Raw genomic sequence first — 19,029 nt, 5'->3', positions numbered from 1 at the left:
TCCCTTGGATGTGATTTTAAGTCTTTGTTGCAGAATAAAAAGTAAATGTAAATATGAAACAAACAGTATCTATATTCTACTTGTGATACAGATTTTTAGAGATCTGTGAGAAAAGTAGATGACACACAATGTAAATCTAAAAACGCATCTACATGAACTTCTCAACGTTCCAAAAAACAGCAGATAGATGTTTTGTGTGTCTGTGTTAGCCAGCTACAGTGCATTTCCTCTACTAAGCAGACTAATGCCATAATCATTATAGATATCCTCCCGCAGCTGTTTGTTTTATTCCCGTGTCACACTGACAGGTGGTTTGTCACAAAGCAGCAGTAATCTTTAATCGATTTGCAGAGATTTACTCAGTTATTTTGCGTCAAATGTTGTGCATGCGGCACTTTACTCGAGCATCAAAGCCCATTAACAACTTCCCAGCAGCTTTTATGCGTACGGTATAATTGCAGAGCCGATTTTGGAAGGAGTCCAGACCACCAAAGGAAGCAACAAGTAAGACTAAAGGTAAATGTAAGACATTCTGGTGGGCTTTGGGTACGAAGGCAATTATCAAGCTGTTTCCCACAAGCTGCTTTCCGCTGGTAGATGAAGACGAGATGCAACATTTTTGAAGGTCAGCCAAAAACGCAAGTGTGTATATCCATGAGAGAGAAAAGAGGAATAGAAAGATGCAGGTCAATGCGATAACAAGGCATTGAGCCTACTTTTAAGCCATACCACAAATCTGACTCAGTTACAACAAATCTGGCCCAGTTACAGAACACCTAACGCACTTCAAAGGCTTCCTTTTTTGTTTGTTTTAGTTTAAGCAGCACAATATGGGGGAGGGGCTAAAATGAGGAGGCCTTGGTGATGTCATCGTTAAAGAAAAGTTGTTTAGAAGTGTCTACTTACGTCGGCGCCAATAGCCTAGTGGTTAGTGCGTCGACACATAGCACCGAGGTGCTCGCAGCGACCCGAGTTCGATTCCTGTCTCGAGGTCCTTTGCTGAACCTTCCCCTATCTCTGCTCCCCACACTTTCCTGTCTCTATATCTCCACTGTCCTATTAATAAAGGTGAAAACCCCTAAAAAATAATTATAAAAAAAAAAGAAAAAAGAAGAAGTGTCTACTTATACATTCATTCATTCATTCATTCATTCATTCATTCATTCATTCATTCATTCATTTTCTTGTCGGCTTAGTCTCTTTATTAATCTGGGGTCGCCAGTGCGGAATAAACCAGCGGAATAAACCACCAACTTATCAGCACGTTTTTACGCAGCAGATGCCCTTCCAGCTGCAACCCATCTCTGGGAAACATCCATCCACACACACTCATTCACATACACACACACACACTCATCCACTATGGACAATTTAGCCTACCTAATTCACCTGTACCGAATGTCTTTGGACTGTGGAGGAAACCGGAGCACATGGGGTCGACGTGAACCCAGCGAGAGCATGCAAACTCCACACAGAACCGCCGAGGCTCAAACCAGCGACCTTCTTGCTGTGAGGCGACAGCACTACCTACTGCGCCACTGCGTCGCCCTCTACTTATACAACGTCCTAAAATTATGTTCTACTTTTTGCAAAGATAAAGTACATATTTTTTATTTTTAAGTGTGTAACAGAAGAGTATGCAAGCTTTAAGACATTACTTTCTCATTAACCGTCTATTATGTTGCTTAGTTTCGTGCCCTGACAATCATCTTTGTCACATCATCTACACGTCACCTCCCTATATGACACCTTCACTTTATCATATTCTCATGTTTACAAGCCTTTTTGCACTATACTCTTCTTTATCTGCACAACTCTGGTTTACGTTGCACTTATTTGCTATATGCCCTTAATGTCATTGTATTGTTTACAAAGTTTATTACTTATGTATATTTTTTAGACCACATGTTATGTGCAATTGTATATATTGTAGATTTTCTTTTTGTTTAAACTCTACTTTTTATATTAATGTTAGGCACCTTGGGTCTGAGAGTAACGTTATTTTGATTCTCTATATGTCCTGTGCATGTGGCTGAATTGACAATAAAGCTGACTTTGACTTTTTTTTGATTTGACATTTAATTCACCTATCGTATTTAAGAAGCAGCAGCTGGTTAATCTGCCATTCCAGAGTTTTCATGAATTCTTCTTTTGTGTTTGCAGAATTATGCAACTGATGGTTAACCAAACACATCTTCATATATTGTTGTTATGATTTAAATATGATATATAAATCATATAAATATGATTTAAATATTTCTCAGTAGGTTAGATATTTATTAATCATTCAAACATCTTTACCAAAGTCTCTCCGCTTAACCGTTGGTCTCACATGTCCTCCATATTTGTAGTTTTTTCATCCTTATTTGTAGTTCTAATCAAATTCACGTCCAGCACGAGAAATACACTGACATGGATCTGCACTTGGAACTTCAGAACCATCTGGATCAGGGGTTTTCAAAGTGTGAGGCACGCCTCCCCTGGGGGCGCCAGAGCATGTCAGGGGAGGCGCGGCAAAAAATATTATATAATAAAAATATAATTATTAAGTTTAATTATTATATGTATTTTTTTAAATAATTTGTAAACTTTAAAAATTAAACAAAGCTAAAAAAAAATAATACGTCAAAAATAAGAAAACCTTTTTTACCCAGAAGGCCATAGCTGTGAATTCGCTTCTGTTTGGCAAGCCCGCCAATACAGGTATATGCCTGCTAATACAATGGATTGGTTTCTGAGACCCCCCGATTCAAAGCCTTCAAGTTCAGGGCTTAAACCCAAAAGACGACAATATGATGATCGGTATTTGAGTTTAGGATTTACGTGGACAGGACCAGCTGATGAACCACGACCTTTATTTGTGGTCTGTCAAGATATTTTGGCTAATGACAGCATGAGACCCGCTAAACTTCGGCGACACCTTGAAACCAAGCATGATGAGGTAGCAGGAAAACCTCCAGAATTTTGTGTGTGTGTGTGTGCGTGCGTGTTTGGGAGGAGGGGGGCGCCAATAGATAAGTTGTGTCAAAAGGGAGGCCCACTGTCTTAGACTTTGAAAAACCCTGATCTGGATAACTATGGAGAACTAATTTTAACATATTATAATTTGAGACACATCAATTCTATTTTTGAATACTATTTTGGATGATAGTATGTGAATTGGGATCCAGCAAGGCAGAGCAAACTACGAACTATTAAAAAAAACTTTTTGAAATGCCATATGCTGATCATTGAAGCACAACGAAACTCTGGAAAGCGTATTAAAGCAAACAAAACAAAAAAAGTCACTTAATGCAGGAAATGCCCTTTAAGAATATTTAAACCATAAGTGCCCAAAGGTCTCTGTCTAAAGAGCTTTTAGTTGTACCAGCCTAACCACTTTAAAGGGCAACTGTGGTAAAGGCCTCGTCCTCCTCCCTGTTACCAAATAGCTCGCATTCCCTCGATCACAAAAGCCATACTGGGGATGCGTGTAAGTGTCTGTGTGTGGAGTGTTTGAGAACACATTATTTGTTCTTTTTGCATGCAGAAGGAATAGATCAAAACAACAGGAATTAAATGTTTTCTGTTCTCTCGAAGTAAATCATTCCTAATATCCATTATTCCATTTATATCCATCATGTCAATTTGATTTGATTTAAAAATGCATAAATCGTTGTTAAGCATGTTCTATTAATTAAGACTTACATATTTACAACATATTTACTGTGTTTTTTGCCAATAATATGCATTCATTTAAGTTGTGACATTTATACAGTGGTCCCTTATTAATTACGGGAGTTACGTTCTAAAAATAACCCGCGATAGGCGAAATCAAAGAAGCAGTCAGCTTTATTTTCTTTACAATTATTATTGATGTTTTAAGGTTGTAAAACTGAAAATAACAAACCAAAGATTTATTTATTTCATAATGGCGCCCTACAGCTGTGTATCTTCTACCTTCCTTTAGCATGTCTAGAAGTCCAGCTTTTTGTGCAATGGTTAGCATCTTCCTCTGCCTTTTGGGTGCTACCGCAGGTGCCTTTAAGGGTGCAGACTGTTTCTTCGGCATTATTAACCTGTTTCCACTGAGTGGTACGGTACGCATTTATGGCCATTTCCACTGTCAAAAGGTACCTAAAAGCGAACCGCACCATACCACTTTTTGGGTACCCTTACTTACCCTATACTTAGCACAAAAAAAGAGTACCAAAAGGCGAAGCAAGAAGCGCAGCTGAACGCTGTTAAAAATTTCAGAGAAAAGGTCACTCACGCAACAAGCCAAGAGCATGAAAATAAAGAAACCGGCATTTTTAAAACACAGCCATGTCATAACATCGTAATATTATATACAAAACAAAGGAATCGCCATGTTTAAAAACACAGCCGTGTCATAACATCGTAATATTATATACAAAACAAAGGAACCGCCATTTTTAAAAACACAGCCGTGTCATAACATCGTAATATTATATACAAAACAAAGGAACCGCCATTTTTAAAAACACAGCCGTGTCATAACATCGTAATATTATATACAAAACAAAGGAACCGTCATTTTTAAAAACACAGCCGTGTCATAACATCGTAATATTATATACAAAACAAAGGAACCGCCATTTTTAAAAACACAGCCGTGTCGTAACATCGTAATATTATATACAAAACAAAGGAACCGCCATTTTTAAAAACACAGCCGTGTCATTACATCGTAATATTATACAAAACAAAGGAACCGCCATTTTTAAAAACACAGCCGTGTCATAACATCGTAATATTATATACAAAACAAAGAAACCGCCATTTTTAAAAACACAGCAGTGTCATTACATCGTAATATTATACAAAACAAAGGAACTGCCATTTATAAAAACACAGCCGAGACATTCCATCGTAATAATATATACATATAATAACAAGCCTAAACAAATCTTGTCATAGTCTTAATGAACAGCCACAAAGCTAAGAAGAAGAGCAGAACTACCCTGTGCCCCATGGTTGTTTACAGGGCCGTCTAAAGCGTGAGCGGTTAAGCGCATGATTATTGAAGTGCTTCTGACACCAATGCTTACAGAGATGGAAAACGAGAGAGTGACTCGAAAAAACAAAGAAGAAGCCTGAAAAAACAAAGGAGCAAATGATTCTTTCAGCAATCTAAAACATGAACAAACTGCTATGTTTAATTATTATCGTCACTTTTTGGACTATTATAAACTCAGAATGACAGAATTACTTACTAACAAAGGTTACATGTGCTGGTGAGTATTAAAGGCATGGATGAAAGGTTTGTACTGACTCAGTTATATGTTGCGTGTTGTTTTTGAACTTAAATAAAGACAAAATGTATGCTGTGCGTGCTTTATGTGTAATTGATAACATATTGAAGACTGTGTAAGGGTCTGTATGTGTTCATACCAATGACTGTAAAAAATATGGACGACGCGACAGCCCTTTTTCCCATTGAACGCCTTGAGGGCAAAACGCCTGCTTGACGGGCACAAACTGTCGCAAAAGACTGCTGAAATTGGAGCCAGACATGCGCAGAAGGATTGTCTGATGGAGCCAGAGGAGGAGCCGCGAAAATGAGCGGAGTCGAGCTTCCAACCAAACGCTTTATGTAAAATCAACTACGCCCCCCGAACTTCTCAGCATGCGTTTGCTGTCATATCAACACAAATGGATGTAATAACGTTAACAAATATGAGGGTTTTATATATTTAATCGCGCCAGCTCCAGGCCGCAGCGCATAACTAACTCGCGGCGTCGTGGGCTGATTCCGGCTCGCATGCGGCAGCACCTGCTCGCTCGGCCGCCACATCTGGCTCGATTGACTCGGGCTGGAATTGGGTAGTGAGTCCAGGCATCCGGAGCAGGTCCAGCAGAGGTAACATTAGTCAGTCTGAGCTCTAAGAGATAAGTCTCCGGCAGGCGAGAATCTAGCCGGAACTGTGTTTTGCTATCTGGGTGGCTAGGCGTGTATCAGCAAACTAATAAAGCCCGAAAAAAGCCCTGAACTTAGCGAATAAACAGTGTTCCACCAGGATCATGTATGTCAGAAACTATAGTTTACTGCTGAACTCATTTTGTCATGGTAAAATAACACAGAAATCGAATAATAACATTTCAGTCTACTTCAGTCTCCTGCCGAAGCTCAGACGCCGCGCTTTGAGAAACTGTCAATCACAGCTGTCAATCACGATGACACACCCAGCATTAAATTACTGCTAAAAACAAACTGTTTACAAAAATGAAGATCTGCACCTATTTCAGCTCAATAACCAGTGCCTTAATCGACCAGAAATATCTTTTAGGGACATTTTATTGCAAGTGTAATATTTTTTTTTATTTGGGCTCAAGTCTCCTTCATTAACACGGAGGAGGCGGGCTTTATGACTTGTACTGCAGCCAGCCCCCAGGGGGCGATCTAACGGCCAAAACCTTCACTCAAACGTAGGCTTGCGGCACACTTGGTTCATACATGTTGCATTTATTTATTTATTTTATATAATTGCAGACGTTACAGTAGGCTATTTCATTAATCATTGATCTGCAGTTATAATCAAATCCTATTCATAAAAGGTTATTAATGAACACGTATACACGTATTTATTTGTATAAAGCATCTGTTTTTTTGAGACATGCTTCTCATATGACATTTGAACGACCCGTACAGCTTTACTCCGACATTTCCTTGAGCGAGAATGACGTCGATCGAAACGTTCTGTCTTACATCACACCCACCAAAATAGATGTACCCCGTATAAATAGATGTACTTATGTTTACAAACTGTTTATTCAGTTAAAGATGAATTTTAAACTGTAGGCCTACATAAGTTTAAAGCAGCAATTTTTGATCCCCCTAATCCGACTAAACTCATAACTGAACTATACAGAAATGGAATTAAGACGTGGAGTATGCAGATAATAGTGGCATTATTGAAGTAAACACTGCGGTCTTTAGGACCTTTCGCCATATTTTGCGACAAGATCCACACGCGGCTGTCAGTAAAGGACCGCACACACACACACACGCACGCACACGCACGCACGCACACACACACACACACACACACATCACGAAATGCGAAAGTTTTTTTCTTTCAATTTGGCGTACGCTATTAAATTCCAAAATACTCTCACCAGTCCTTACTCCTTATTTGCATCTAATACCCCAGTTTGTCCCGACGCCATGAATGAAATGTTCTAGATTGACTGATAAACTGCATTTAAAGTCAGGCATCCTGCTGATTTGATTCAGTAGGGCACTCTTTTGTCAGACGGCACACCGGTCAGGTATACATCCACGCTAAAATATCAAGGTGAAAGTCATCATAGCTTGCGTGAAATAGACCCAGCTCCCAACCAAACTTTAAGAATACATGAACGGCATTTTTTTTTTTTATCACACGATAAGAATCTCGCATTAACGGCCCACCACTATTGTATATACGTATTCTTTCAGTTTGTATATTCATTTCAGTAATACTATGTCCACTGCAAAGAATTGTTTTAAATATGACGCGGCCCTCCACAAAGCTTACTGAAGACCCCTTGTGGCCGCAAACCCCCTGTTGGGAACTGCTGCACTAAAGCATCTCACCCTGAATCTATATAAATATTTTCTGATATTTATTCTTCATATTTCTTGATTTATGCAAGAGTTATTATTCCACAAAGAGACAATTTCTGGTATTTTATGCAACTTTGAGGGAGGTATTATTTATTATTTTATTAGGTTTATTTTCTAATTGAACTTTTATTAGAAAATGGTGTCATTGCACATGCATGTACACGCAAAGGTTTTCTAGGTAATTACATTTTCTAGGGAAAAATAAGTTGCAATTAAACTTCCTGTTTTTTATTTACAACATTTTTGCTTAAGCCTAGAAACTGCTTTTAATAGCCTCTGATTTTCACGTTCTTCTACAAAATTTAGAAACATTAATAAAACATCTGGATTATCTTTAACTAATCTTTCTGCGTTTAAAAAATATTGTAATATATTTTTAATATCTTATCATTTTAATTTTTTTTTTTTTTTTTGCCAATCGTATTCATTCATTTGTCATTGTAAAATATTTCTCATCAAAACTTGCTAAACTAATTTCGCTTACAAGATTAATACTGGTTGTACATTGTTTTGGACATGTTAAAAAAAAGTTGAAGGCAGATGTCAAATATGCAAGTCAAATAGTCGCTGTGCTTGACACATGAGTCAAAGACGTGAGGGCAGCTGGAGAAATGTGGTGACCTGTAATGACTGTCAAACCTCTAAATGCGTATCCCATATAGCAGCTCTGAAACGTGGTAACAGCATCATGGGGAAGTGATTAAAGCAAAAAACACACATCAAGGAGCCTGTTGAGAACTTGATGTAGAGCATTAGATGGAAAAGAGGGATAAAAATGAGGAAATAGACAGGGGAGAAAGGGACAACTAGAAACTATTTATTTTTTTAAGGAAAAACAAAGTGATCTGGGCTGCTGATTAGCTGAAAGTGAAACTGGAGAGCAGGTTAAGAGCATTGCCTGTGATTACTACAAAGAACACATGGCGGGAGAGTGAAATCAAGACTTAAAAATGTATAGATAGCAGATATTGGTCAATACACCAATCCTGTGGTGTTGTCAAAATTTCAAGTCACATTTAGGACTTTTTAACACCAAAACTGCCACGGGGGTCTAAATTATCCATAACTGCTTTTCAAATGAACACGACAGGTTTATCTTAATAATGTTTGACTAGATATTTTCAAGATACTATTATTCAGCTTAAAGTGAAATTTAAAGGCTTAACTAGGTTAATCAGGAAAGTTAGGGTAATTAAGCACATCACTGTATAGTGATATACTTTCAACCTTTAACTCTGTGAAAACAAAGGTATAATACAGTGGCATACTATATGCTTTTAGCTTTTTTTTTTTTTTTGAGAAAACATTTTACAAGTAACAAAAATATTGGACCTTATTATTTAAAGAAAAAATGACCAATAATAAGGTGTGTAAATTTTGAAGCATAAAAAAGTTAATTTTAATACTAATTAGACTATTTTTGTTATCCATGAATATTCACATGTACTTTTTTTTTTTTTTACAAGAGAGGCTAGAAAAATCAGAAAGCTTCTATATTAAAATTATTATTATGATCATGTGTATATATTTTTTTTTTCAAGTTGCCAAATTCTGACTGAGGAAAGTTGAATACATTGGCCAGTTTATTTGCTTAATAAATGACAATAGGCTACTTAGCCTTAATACATCCATTTTCTTTTCGGCTTAGTCCCTCTATTAATCTGGAATGAACTTATCCAGCATTTGAACTTATCCAGCATTTGTTTTACGCAGCGGATGCCCTTCCAACTACAACCCATCACTGGGAAATATTCATACACTCTCATTCACACTCATACACAATGGACAATTTAGACCCAATCCACTTATAGCGCATGTCTTTTGACTGTGGGCGAAACCGGAGGAAACCAGGGCCAACATGGGGAGAACATGCAAACTCCACACAGAAATGCCAACTAACACAGCCAGGCTCAAACCAGCAACCTACTTGCTGTAAGGCGACAGTGCTAACCACAGCGTCACCACTTCGCCCCTAGCCTTGATAGGTAATTTTTAATTTAAAACTTTATCCTAGGGCTGGACGATATGGCAAAAATGCAATTTTGAAATTTTTTTTCCAAATTGAATGATAATGATGTATGCTTCAATATAAGTAGTTAATGCCCCCAGGTTTAAAAGAGTACCCCAAAAATGACTGAAGCCACAAAAATAAAAGGGTCTATTGAATAGCATAACATATTTTCGACTGATACATTTTCGGCAGAATCTCTAATATTAACACACTTTACATTCCCATTGTTGCACATTTCTGCTGCTTGATTGGCTTTTAGATCAGTATAAAGTAAAAAGTCCAGAGCTTATCATTTTTATTGACATAAATTGTATCGCTATTTGGTATAATATTGTTTATTGGCCCAGCCCTACTTTAACAGATTCCTTTTTTTTTCATAATGATATTTAATAAATAAAATAATATCATAAGTACAAAAGTATAAAATAATTCATTTATTTTCTTTTCGGCTTGATCCCTTTATTAGTCTGGGTTCGCCACAGCGGAATGAACCGTAAACTTATCCAGCATATGTTTTACGCATTTGGAAACATCCATACACACTCATTCACACTCATACACTATGGACAATTGAGCCTACCTAATTCACCTGTACTACGTCTTTGGACTGTGGGGGAAGCCTAAGCACCCTGAGGAAACCCATGCGAACGCGGGAAGAACATGCAAACTCCACACAAAACTGCCAACTAGCCCAGCTGAGGCTCGAACCAGCGACCTTCTTGCTGTGAGGTGACAGCACTACCTACTGCACCACTGCCTCGCCGTATTAATTAATACTTATTTATTTATTTTTTTCATATTCCTTTATTGTAAATCTTTAGGAATTTTTTGTTGTACATCAAAAAGTGTGGTTATGATGGCCACCCGACAAGCTAATCCAGAAATAAATAGTGCTTAAAATGTCACTAAAATGCAGTGTTTAAACTTTAAATGCTTAACTTTAAATAGAAAACGAGACAAATACCTGCAAAAAGGTCTACTTTTTGAGGAAAAAAAGATCCGCCCCTTTCACAAGGCTGGCTACGGGCCTGTTATGGGACATTACATCTAATTTGCTGGCATTAAGGAGCCACTGTGTACATGTAGGAGACTTGGGATGTCTGCATCACCGTCTTGTGAAAAGAGTCCATTGACAAAGGACTGTGAAGTGATAATAAAACTAGGGTCACTATAAGTGCAGTTGTGCTAAATGTGTGTTTAACTCCTAGGCTAGCCATGAAAATGCTAACTCTGTGTGTTTGTGTCTTCTTACCTGTACTGCACCAGTGTGGTCGGTCACTGTTCCCAGCTGCACGTATTGCACCTGAATATCATTGGCCTGGAGAGGAGATGCATCGACCCCACCAGTCCCATCTGTCGAAGCTACTGCAATGAGCTGCGGTCCTCTTAGAACCTGGAGGGAAAAAACAGTTTATTTAACCAAACAGAGCTCATAGTTATCTACATTAAAAATTACTTGTCGATAATAACAAGGCAATAATGACGAGGCAATACTCAGTGCCAGTAAATTAAAAGAGGTTTCGTTGATGGACAATGGTTAAAATGTATAAACTCTCGATACCCAAAATGTCGCTATATATGAGAATGCAGAAGTCTATTTGCCCCTTGTGCTCTGTCGTGGTTATACTTCAAATAGGCACTTAAATCATACTGAAAGACTTTCACCTTAATTTGTTTTTTCTCATGGTCGAACCAACCCAAATCAACCCAATGTACTCTTAATAAAATTGTTCTGTGTAATCATTGTTTAAGTCATTGTGTTAAAGGCATCCTGGATGTAAAAACCTATAATATAACATTAACTGTAAGTGACATTTTTTTATTAAGTGTATGATATGCAAATAAAAGGGCGTGGCTAACTCATAAAACTAAAAAAGATGCATGTAGGACTAAAGGTCAAATTATACAACTATGCGAGTGCACACCGTAAGTTCAGCGTAACCTTCAAACACTCGCATATTCTGATGTACACCTCCAAATAAATGTAACAACACATCAAAACGAGGCATACATGAGATCTGTGATTGGTCAGTTTGAAGGGTGGGCGAGGCTGAAAGGTTGCGCAAGTGTTTACGAGAGTCACCTGTGCAGTAAACCTGTCTCAAACCATAAAGGAGCTCCAGATAAAGAATTAATTTTGTTCGTTTCTTATGATTAAAGTTGTTGAATGTTAACTTTAAAGTACTGTTACATTAGCAATGTATGCATTTCCGGCTAAACTCCAAATGCCGTCATACGGAAAAAATTAGTGCAGAACAATAGTAACGAAATAGTAATGAAATGCAGAAGTATAAATGCTGTGCCTACATGAATAAATTATGGTTATTTCTTTATAAACATGAAGAAATAACAATATAAATATGAGCGAGTCACAAATATATGTAAAGAAAAAAAACTGTACAATAATGCTTTAAATATTGTTCTATTCCTCACAGAGATGAAGCATTTCGCTTCATTATACCTCATTGTAGCATCAGAACCCATGCTTGTTCATTTTGTATTGGTGTGTATTAAGCTTGGGCAGTAATGCTGTACTATGGTATACCGCGGTATCTAAAAAGAGAGTGTCAATTTCAATACCGTTATACCGTCATAAAAAACAATGCACTTAAATAGGAGACATGTATTAAATAATAAAAATTATTTATTTAATGCCCACAAATGCGTATGCGTGAATATCATCATGGGACAGTGTGGTGGAGAGAGAGAGGGATGAGGTAAGATGGCGAGTTGCGCACCAAGTAACCTGCAGTTTGGCAGTATTTCGACTGAACGAAAAGGGAGACGTGGTAAATATGAACTAGAAGTCTGCAGTCCAGCTGTTGTACCACGGAAGCCGCGGGACCCGACCAGATTTCTTGCGGTGCGAGGATAAATTTCAGAATAAAGCGTGAGACCGGTTGGTAACTCTGGTATAAATTAAAATGGAGGGGCGTGCGGTCTAATAATATCACTTCCGGGCGAGCGAGCGGGCTTGGTGCTCTCTCTATGTGTGTGTGTGAATGAGAGAGAGAGAGAGAGAGAGAGAGAGAGAGAGAGAGAGAGAGAGAGAAAGAGAGTGGTGCTGTGCGTCACTTGGTGCTGTTTTTCTTTCTCTCTCTGAGTGTGCGTGCGTTCGAGCGTGCGTGCATATGTGTGTGTGTGTGTGTGAATGAGAGAGAGTAGATCTAATACAAACAAGACAAACAGGTGATCTCGAACCTAAGGTCGCATATGCAGTATTCAGTTTCTAAATGGTTTAGGCACAAGCCAACAGTTTGGTGACGCAGTCTGAGCCTTACGTCATCATTTTTTTTTTATTATGCACAGGTAATACTGGACACTGATGTAAAATAGAGAGGAGGTTTGTCGGTATCAAAATTTGGATACCGCCCAAGCCTAGTGTGTATATACATTTTCTGACTCTCAAAGTTAAAAAAAGCTTTTATAAATCAGCAGGGATTACAGTTTTAATTAAAAATCTTTTTGAATGTTCTGCTAAAAAAATATGTCACCCACTATCTAATATAGTTTGCATGAGTTCGCATTTTCAGGCCACTATAATGCCGATGTTTTATAGATGAATGGGCAGAAAACAAACAGTTAAAAAAAATGTAAAAACTGTTTAGTGTGAATGCTTGTAATCTTTTCTTTGTTGCTGTTACTTGATAGAATGAAATGAAATATTAGAAACTGAATTAAATATTATGAAATGTTACTGCTTTAAAGAGTGGGTTTATATAAATCAAGAAACTAGTCAAGTTCAACCATTTGAATGCTTATAGAAAATAAGCATTTTCGAAATTAGCTAAAGCTTACAAATATCAGGGCTAAACAAGAAAAACTAAAAGAACATAAGAACTAATAAGAACAAAATGAATGCAATAAATTGATTAAAAGGAAAAAATAGCACTATGATAAGCTATTGGGAAACTTATTTATTATGGGAAAGCGCTCATTGTCATTTGTTTTTGCTTGTTGTTGTGTCTGGCCCCAATTCCTTAGACGCAACAAGCACACGCTGATAAAATCCCCCAATGAGGCTTAATATTTGTAGTGAGAATCATTCCTTAGTGACGATGTGACTAATTTCAGTGACTAATGCTGTCTAACATGTGAATGGTTTGACTGTAAAACTGGAGTCAGACAGCAAATCAAATTGAACTGCAAGCTGTTCTCTAAATTACCAGAACAAATATTCTACACATGAGGAATCGAAACAGCCAGCTGAGCCATCGTAATATCATTTACATTTAATGACACTAATAATTCTGGGTTTTAAACCGTTTTCCTTCATCTAGGGAGATGCACTGTTATTGTTCAATAAAAGAAAACTGTTTGAAATAATGTTGAGTGATTGAAATAAATGTAAGTGCTAAAGTTACAAGAGCAAATAAAAAAGCGAATAAAATGAGTACATGATTTATATGAGTCCTAAAAATCTACATGGAGTAGAATACAAGCTACTAACAAAAAAGTAGGCAATGGCATTGAAACTACAAAAAGAGGCAATTTTTGCATTTATTCACCAAACATAATTAATATCCAAATTAGACTGACTGCTGTATATTTTAAATATTTCAATGGTAAATATGAACAACCTCAGCAGGCACAGGACATCAACATGTGGTCACATTGACATTGTACCCCAACGGTGTGGGGACGTTGCATTTTAGGTGGAAATGAAAACCGGGTTGACATCAAAACCTAACGTCAGACCTACATCAGTGTCCAACACTGGACAGACTTTGGCTTTTAGACTCTTTCCAACCCAGCCTACAAACCAACAAATATCAACGTTTAGGGATGTTACAGCTTGATGTTGTTTGAACGTTACCAATATGGCGTCTATGAATTTTTGTTGCCATACCTGACAAATAAATGTCAGCATATGACGTCAGTATGAAATTGGTTTAAGATGTTGGCTTGACATTAAACTTAACAACCTAAAATCAAACGAATATCAACATCATTTGATGTTCAACTATTCATTCATTTTCCTTTAGCTTAGTCCCTTTATTCATCAGGGGATACCACAGCGGAATGATCCGCCAACTTTCAAAAAGCATATGTTTTACACATTGGATGCAATTCCAGCTGCAACCCAGTACTTGGAAACACCCATAAACTCTCGCATGCACACTCATACACTACAGACAATTTAGTTTATTTAATTTACTTATACAGCATGTCTTTGGACTGCTTGGGAAACCGGAGCTCCTGGAGGAATCCCATGTCAACATGTAAACTCCACACAGACATGCCAACTGGACCAGCCGGTACTCGAACCAGCGATTTTCTTGCTGTGAGGCCTAACCACTGAGCCACCGTGCTGCCCTTTAAAGTCCTTTTTTGGACATCAAAATAACATTGTCCTTTGATGCTGGTTAATCATTGAATTTTGGTCACCCGACATCACGACCTAAATCTATTCTAATAACCTGGATCAAAACAAACGCAAGCGCAGGTTGCCAGATTGAGGACAGGAGCGAGTGATTTAAACTATGCTCTAAAAAAAAAAAAAAAAAAAACAGCACTCGATAGAAGGAATATTGACATTTATTGCCATACTACTGAAAGCAGCAGCAGACAGTTCACCTCAGATCTTGAAAATAAAATAAACCATTTGAAATTGAACTTTAGAACTAAAAATGTATGAGTGATTCAGCATGTATATTTAATAATGTTGAAGACATTTAAAATGTGTTAAATAGATTATAAACCATACCATTTTGTGAGTGAGTGCATATTCTGTGTTTCTGAATGGCTGCATTTAAATTTCAGTCGCGTTTCGTGTGTTGCAAACAGCCAAATTGCTTATCACTGCGTATCTAGTAGCGTGTTGTTAGGACATGCGGTTAAAATATAACCTGCTCAAATAATTTTTACATTCATAATGTTTTTTATTATTTGCTAATTATTCACTTCACATAGAACTGAATGTGTCTCATTTCGGAATCTGCTACTGTCCACAAGAGGTCACATTTTGGTCATTTGCACATGCTTTGAGAGCCTTTCTGAATGAATGAATGAAATACGTGGTTTTCCATCAAGGCAATCGGGGAGCTGAAATATAATTGGATACACTGGCATTGGACAGGTTAAAATGACCAAAACAAAGACAGCATTCGGCGTGTAAATCACATTTTCAAAGCAGAACAGCTGACTTTAGCATTGTTTTTCAGATAAACAATAATGTTCACTTACCATGTTTTTATATATATATACATATATTTTATATATGCAAACATTGTATGGTATTTTTATGCTTGTAAAGAGTCAAAAACTTACATACAGCACCATTAACATTTTATTATGTTGTGTATCTGCTGGGACTGCTATTGTAAAATGCTAACGCAATCCTAAGTGTCAACTTACTACAACTAAATTGTGTTTGTCATATTTAAATGATCGCTACAGTATCCTGAAATGCATTTTTAAACTACTTCTTTGGAGATATAATCATATTTTTATGTGTGTGCTCAATATTTTTACAGCATTGTGAGTTAAGATTACAAAATCTAAACTAAAATATAACTTTTCTATAACTAAAAATCACAAGTTAGCCATTCTCTGCTCGAAAGTCATCCTTTAGATGTTAGTGGAATGTGGGATTTAAAAAATATTTTGCTTTAAATATGGAAATTATTCTTATCCATGAATATCTAAATATGCTGTGTAAATTAATCATTGTGCTTTTCTTCCATAAACTATTACGGCTTTCTTCCTTTCAATCATTACTGAGTGCTCCTTTCGAACTTTTATTAGAGTATCCGTCAACTCGTTGTTTAAACAAAATTAAAACTCTCACAGTTTACATTTTAATCTGCTAATGTTTCCATTTTGTCTATGGTTTATGCAATGGCCTGTCATAAACTGCAATAATGTGCACCTGTTTTTTCTGGTCTTCTTTTCACATTGTCAGAAAGTTCAAAAGTTTACATTGTGCAAAGAATACCAGCTAAGATGGAATTCATGACTAAGTTTTGCAACAAGGTAGGTAAACAATATCTGCATAATGTATTTTACTCTAAAGTGTGCGCCTTTAGGACACATTGCTATAAATTAAAGGCAGGGTCTTGTACATTGACGAGCAATATGTACAAACTGGAATTGATTTCCAGGGACATTTTGTATTTGCAAGACAAGCTTATAACTACTTTAGTAATTACAGGCTATTTGCATTATATTTTATGTCGATTACTTAAATATAAATAACTATCTCAAACTATCAGAGTGCAAATGTTATGAATACTTTTTTGCTTAAAATTGTATTTAAATTGCACAAAAAAAAGAAATTTGTTACAGTGTTGATGATTGCTAAAATAGTTATTGTTAAATTCTGCTTGATATTGTAATAATGATTATTAATGCATAAACCAAAGGATAAAAAAAGGGTATAAACCGAGGTTGAAGCCAGCTCCAAATGGGCTGGTCAGCTCCAAGTGGGCTGTTCAAACCTACAGTACTGATTGATTTAGGGTGTACTCACACTAGGCAAGGTTGCATTAAACCATGCCAAGGTGCAATTGCCCTTAGAAGGAAACAGTTCCTTTAAAAGTGACGTTGCATTGTCAGTTTCGCGCTTAGAACTTTGCACTCACACTACAAGCGTACCGTGCCAAAACTCAACCGAGCCACACTCTAAGGCCGAGTACGGTTAGGACAGCCTAGTGTGAGTACACCCATATTTAATGTCTTGAACATTACATGGAGTCCAATCTAACTGCAAGACAACGCAAGTTTATTTTTGTAGCACATTTCATACACAGTGGTAATTCAACGTGCTTTACATAAACAGGAAAAAAAGAGACTAGTACAAGAAAATAAAAAACAAATAATAAAAGTGATTAAAAGAGAAAACGGATTAAAATGTGATAAAACAGGTTATAAAAGAATGAAAAAGAAAAGAAAGACATAATAGTGCAATCTGTTGGACGTAGCACAGTGTTCATTTAGTAAATGCACAGCTAAACAGATGTGTTTTCAGTCTGGATTTGAGTGTTCCTAATGTTGGGGCACATCTGATCATTTCTAAAAGCTGATTCCAGCAGTGGGGGGTGCAGTAGCTGAAGGTTATTTCTAATTTACTTGATTCTAAAGATCTGAGAGATCTGTTAGGTTTGTATTTAGTGAGCATATCTGTAATGTATTGAAGTCCTAGGCCATTTAGTGGATTATAGACAAGTAGTAATACTTTAAAAGCTATTCTGAATGTAACTGGGAGCCAGAGTAAAGACCTGGGGACAGGTGTGATATGCTCTAATTTTCTGGTTCTGGTCAGAATCCTGACAGCAGCGTTCTGGATGAGCTGCAACTGTCAGACTGTCTGTTTGGGAAGGCCAGTGAGGAGTCCAATACAGTAATCCATCCAGATGCTGATAAAAGTATGAACAAGTCCTCACCGGAAACAAAGGATCTAATTCTTGCAATGTTTTTAAGAGGCTAGTATGCTGATTAAGTTAATGCTTTAACATGACTACTGGAACTCAGATCTGACTCCAGAATAACACCAAGTTTCTTGACCTTATTTTTTGTAGTTTGGCTCTTAGAGCCAAGGTACGCATTCACCTTGAGAACCTCATTTCAGCTCCCAAATGCAATGACTTCAGTTTTCTCTTTGTTTAACTAAAGAAAGTTTTAGAACATCCAACTGTTATATCTATAACTATTTCATCTTTACCACAACCCTAAACCCAACCTCTCAGTAACCTGTTGTGTTTTATTAATGTCTACACCTACCACAGCCCCTTAATCCAACCTACTTGTTGCGCAAGCCCCTCCCATTGGAGTTCTCCAACTAGGATTTTTTTGCCTAATAAATTTATCAACGGAAAACAGCATTTTTGCCCAAAAGGAAAAAAAAATGGCCAAAAGTATAAGAATTCATATTTGGAATTCAGAATTCAGCCATTGTTTTGCCCTTTATATTAAATTTGCAAACATTTTCAGAGCCTGCTATGAAGCCACCATTTGAAAACTACAACAAGTTCTCAAATTCAATATGCAGTTTGATCGTACTGCAATATGGACGCAGCCCAAGGGAGGAAATGTTTTGAATTATTGTAGTAACAGGCCAATCAGAAATGCCAGAATATATTTTGTTTCTTTGCGAATCATTAAGCAATTGTCTACTTGCCGTTTCAAAATCCAAATACACAAAACTATTTGACTGAAATATAAATCGAACAGCTTGACTGCTCTTGCTTCACTGCCAAGTCTGGCATCTTGGTGGTGGTGAAAACCAAATTCAAATCAAGCCATGGATTTACTACTTTACAAAAAAAAAGTATTTTCTTAAGCATGTGAAACTGATTCTGCCATGTGTGACACATCCAAGAGCTCATCATAACAGTCCGGTGGAAAACTCAATCTCCAGCTGAGCTCTAACAAACACAACTCCATACCATGCCAAGGTCCTACTCATCGC

The 19,029-nt window shown here is 37.0% G+C and overlaps 1 protein-coding gene across 4 annotated transcripts in view; it reads right to left on the bottom strand.

Moving 5' to 3' along the window:
* banp (BTG3 associated nuclear protein) overlaps positions 1-19,029 on the bottom strand; it is an 89,963-nt gene that overhangs the window by 10,938 nt on the left and 59,996 nt on the right. For all 4 annotated transcript variants that reach the window (XM_073942070.1, XM_073942071.1, XM_005160361.6 and 1 more), the window contains 1 exon segment: positions 10,873-11,013. In XM_073942070.1, the coding sequence (XP_073798171.1) occupies positions 10,873-11,013 (141 nt within the window).

Source organism: Danio rerio, chromosome 25 (genome assembly GCF_049306965.1).
Source record: "Danio rerio strain Tuebingen ecotype United States chromosome 25, GRCz12tu, whole genome shotgun sequence".
Lineage (NCBI taxonomy): Eukaryota > Metazoa > Chordata > Actinopteri > Cypriniformes > Danionidae > Danio > Danio rerio.
Note: the sequence above shows the minus strand (reverse complement) of the source record. Positions and strands in the feature narration are given on the sequence as shown.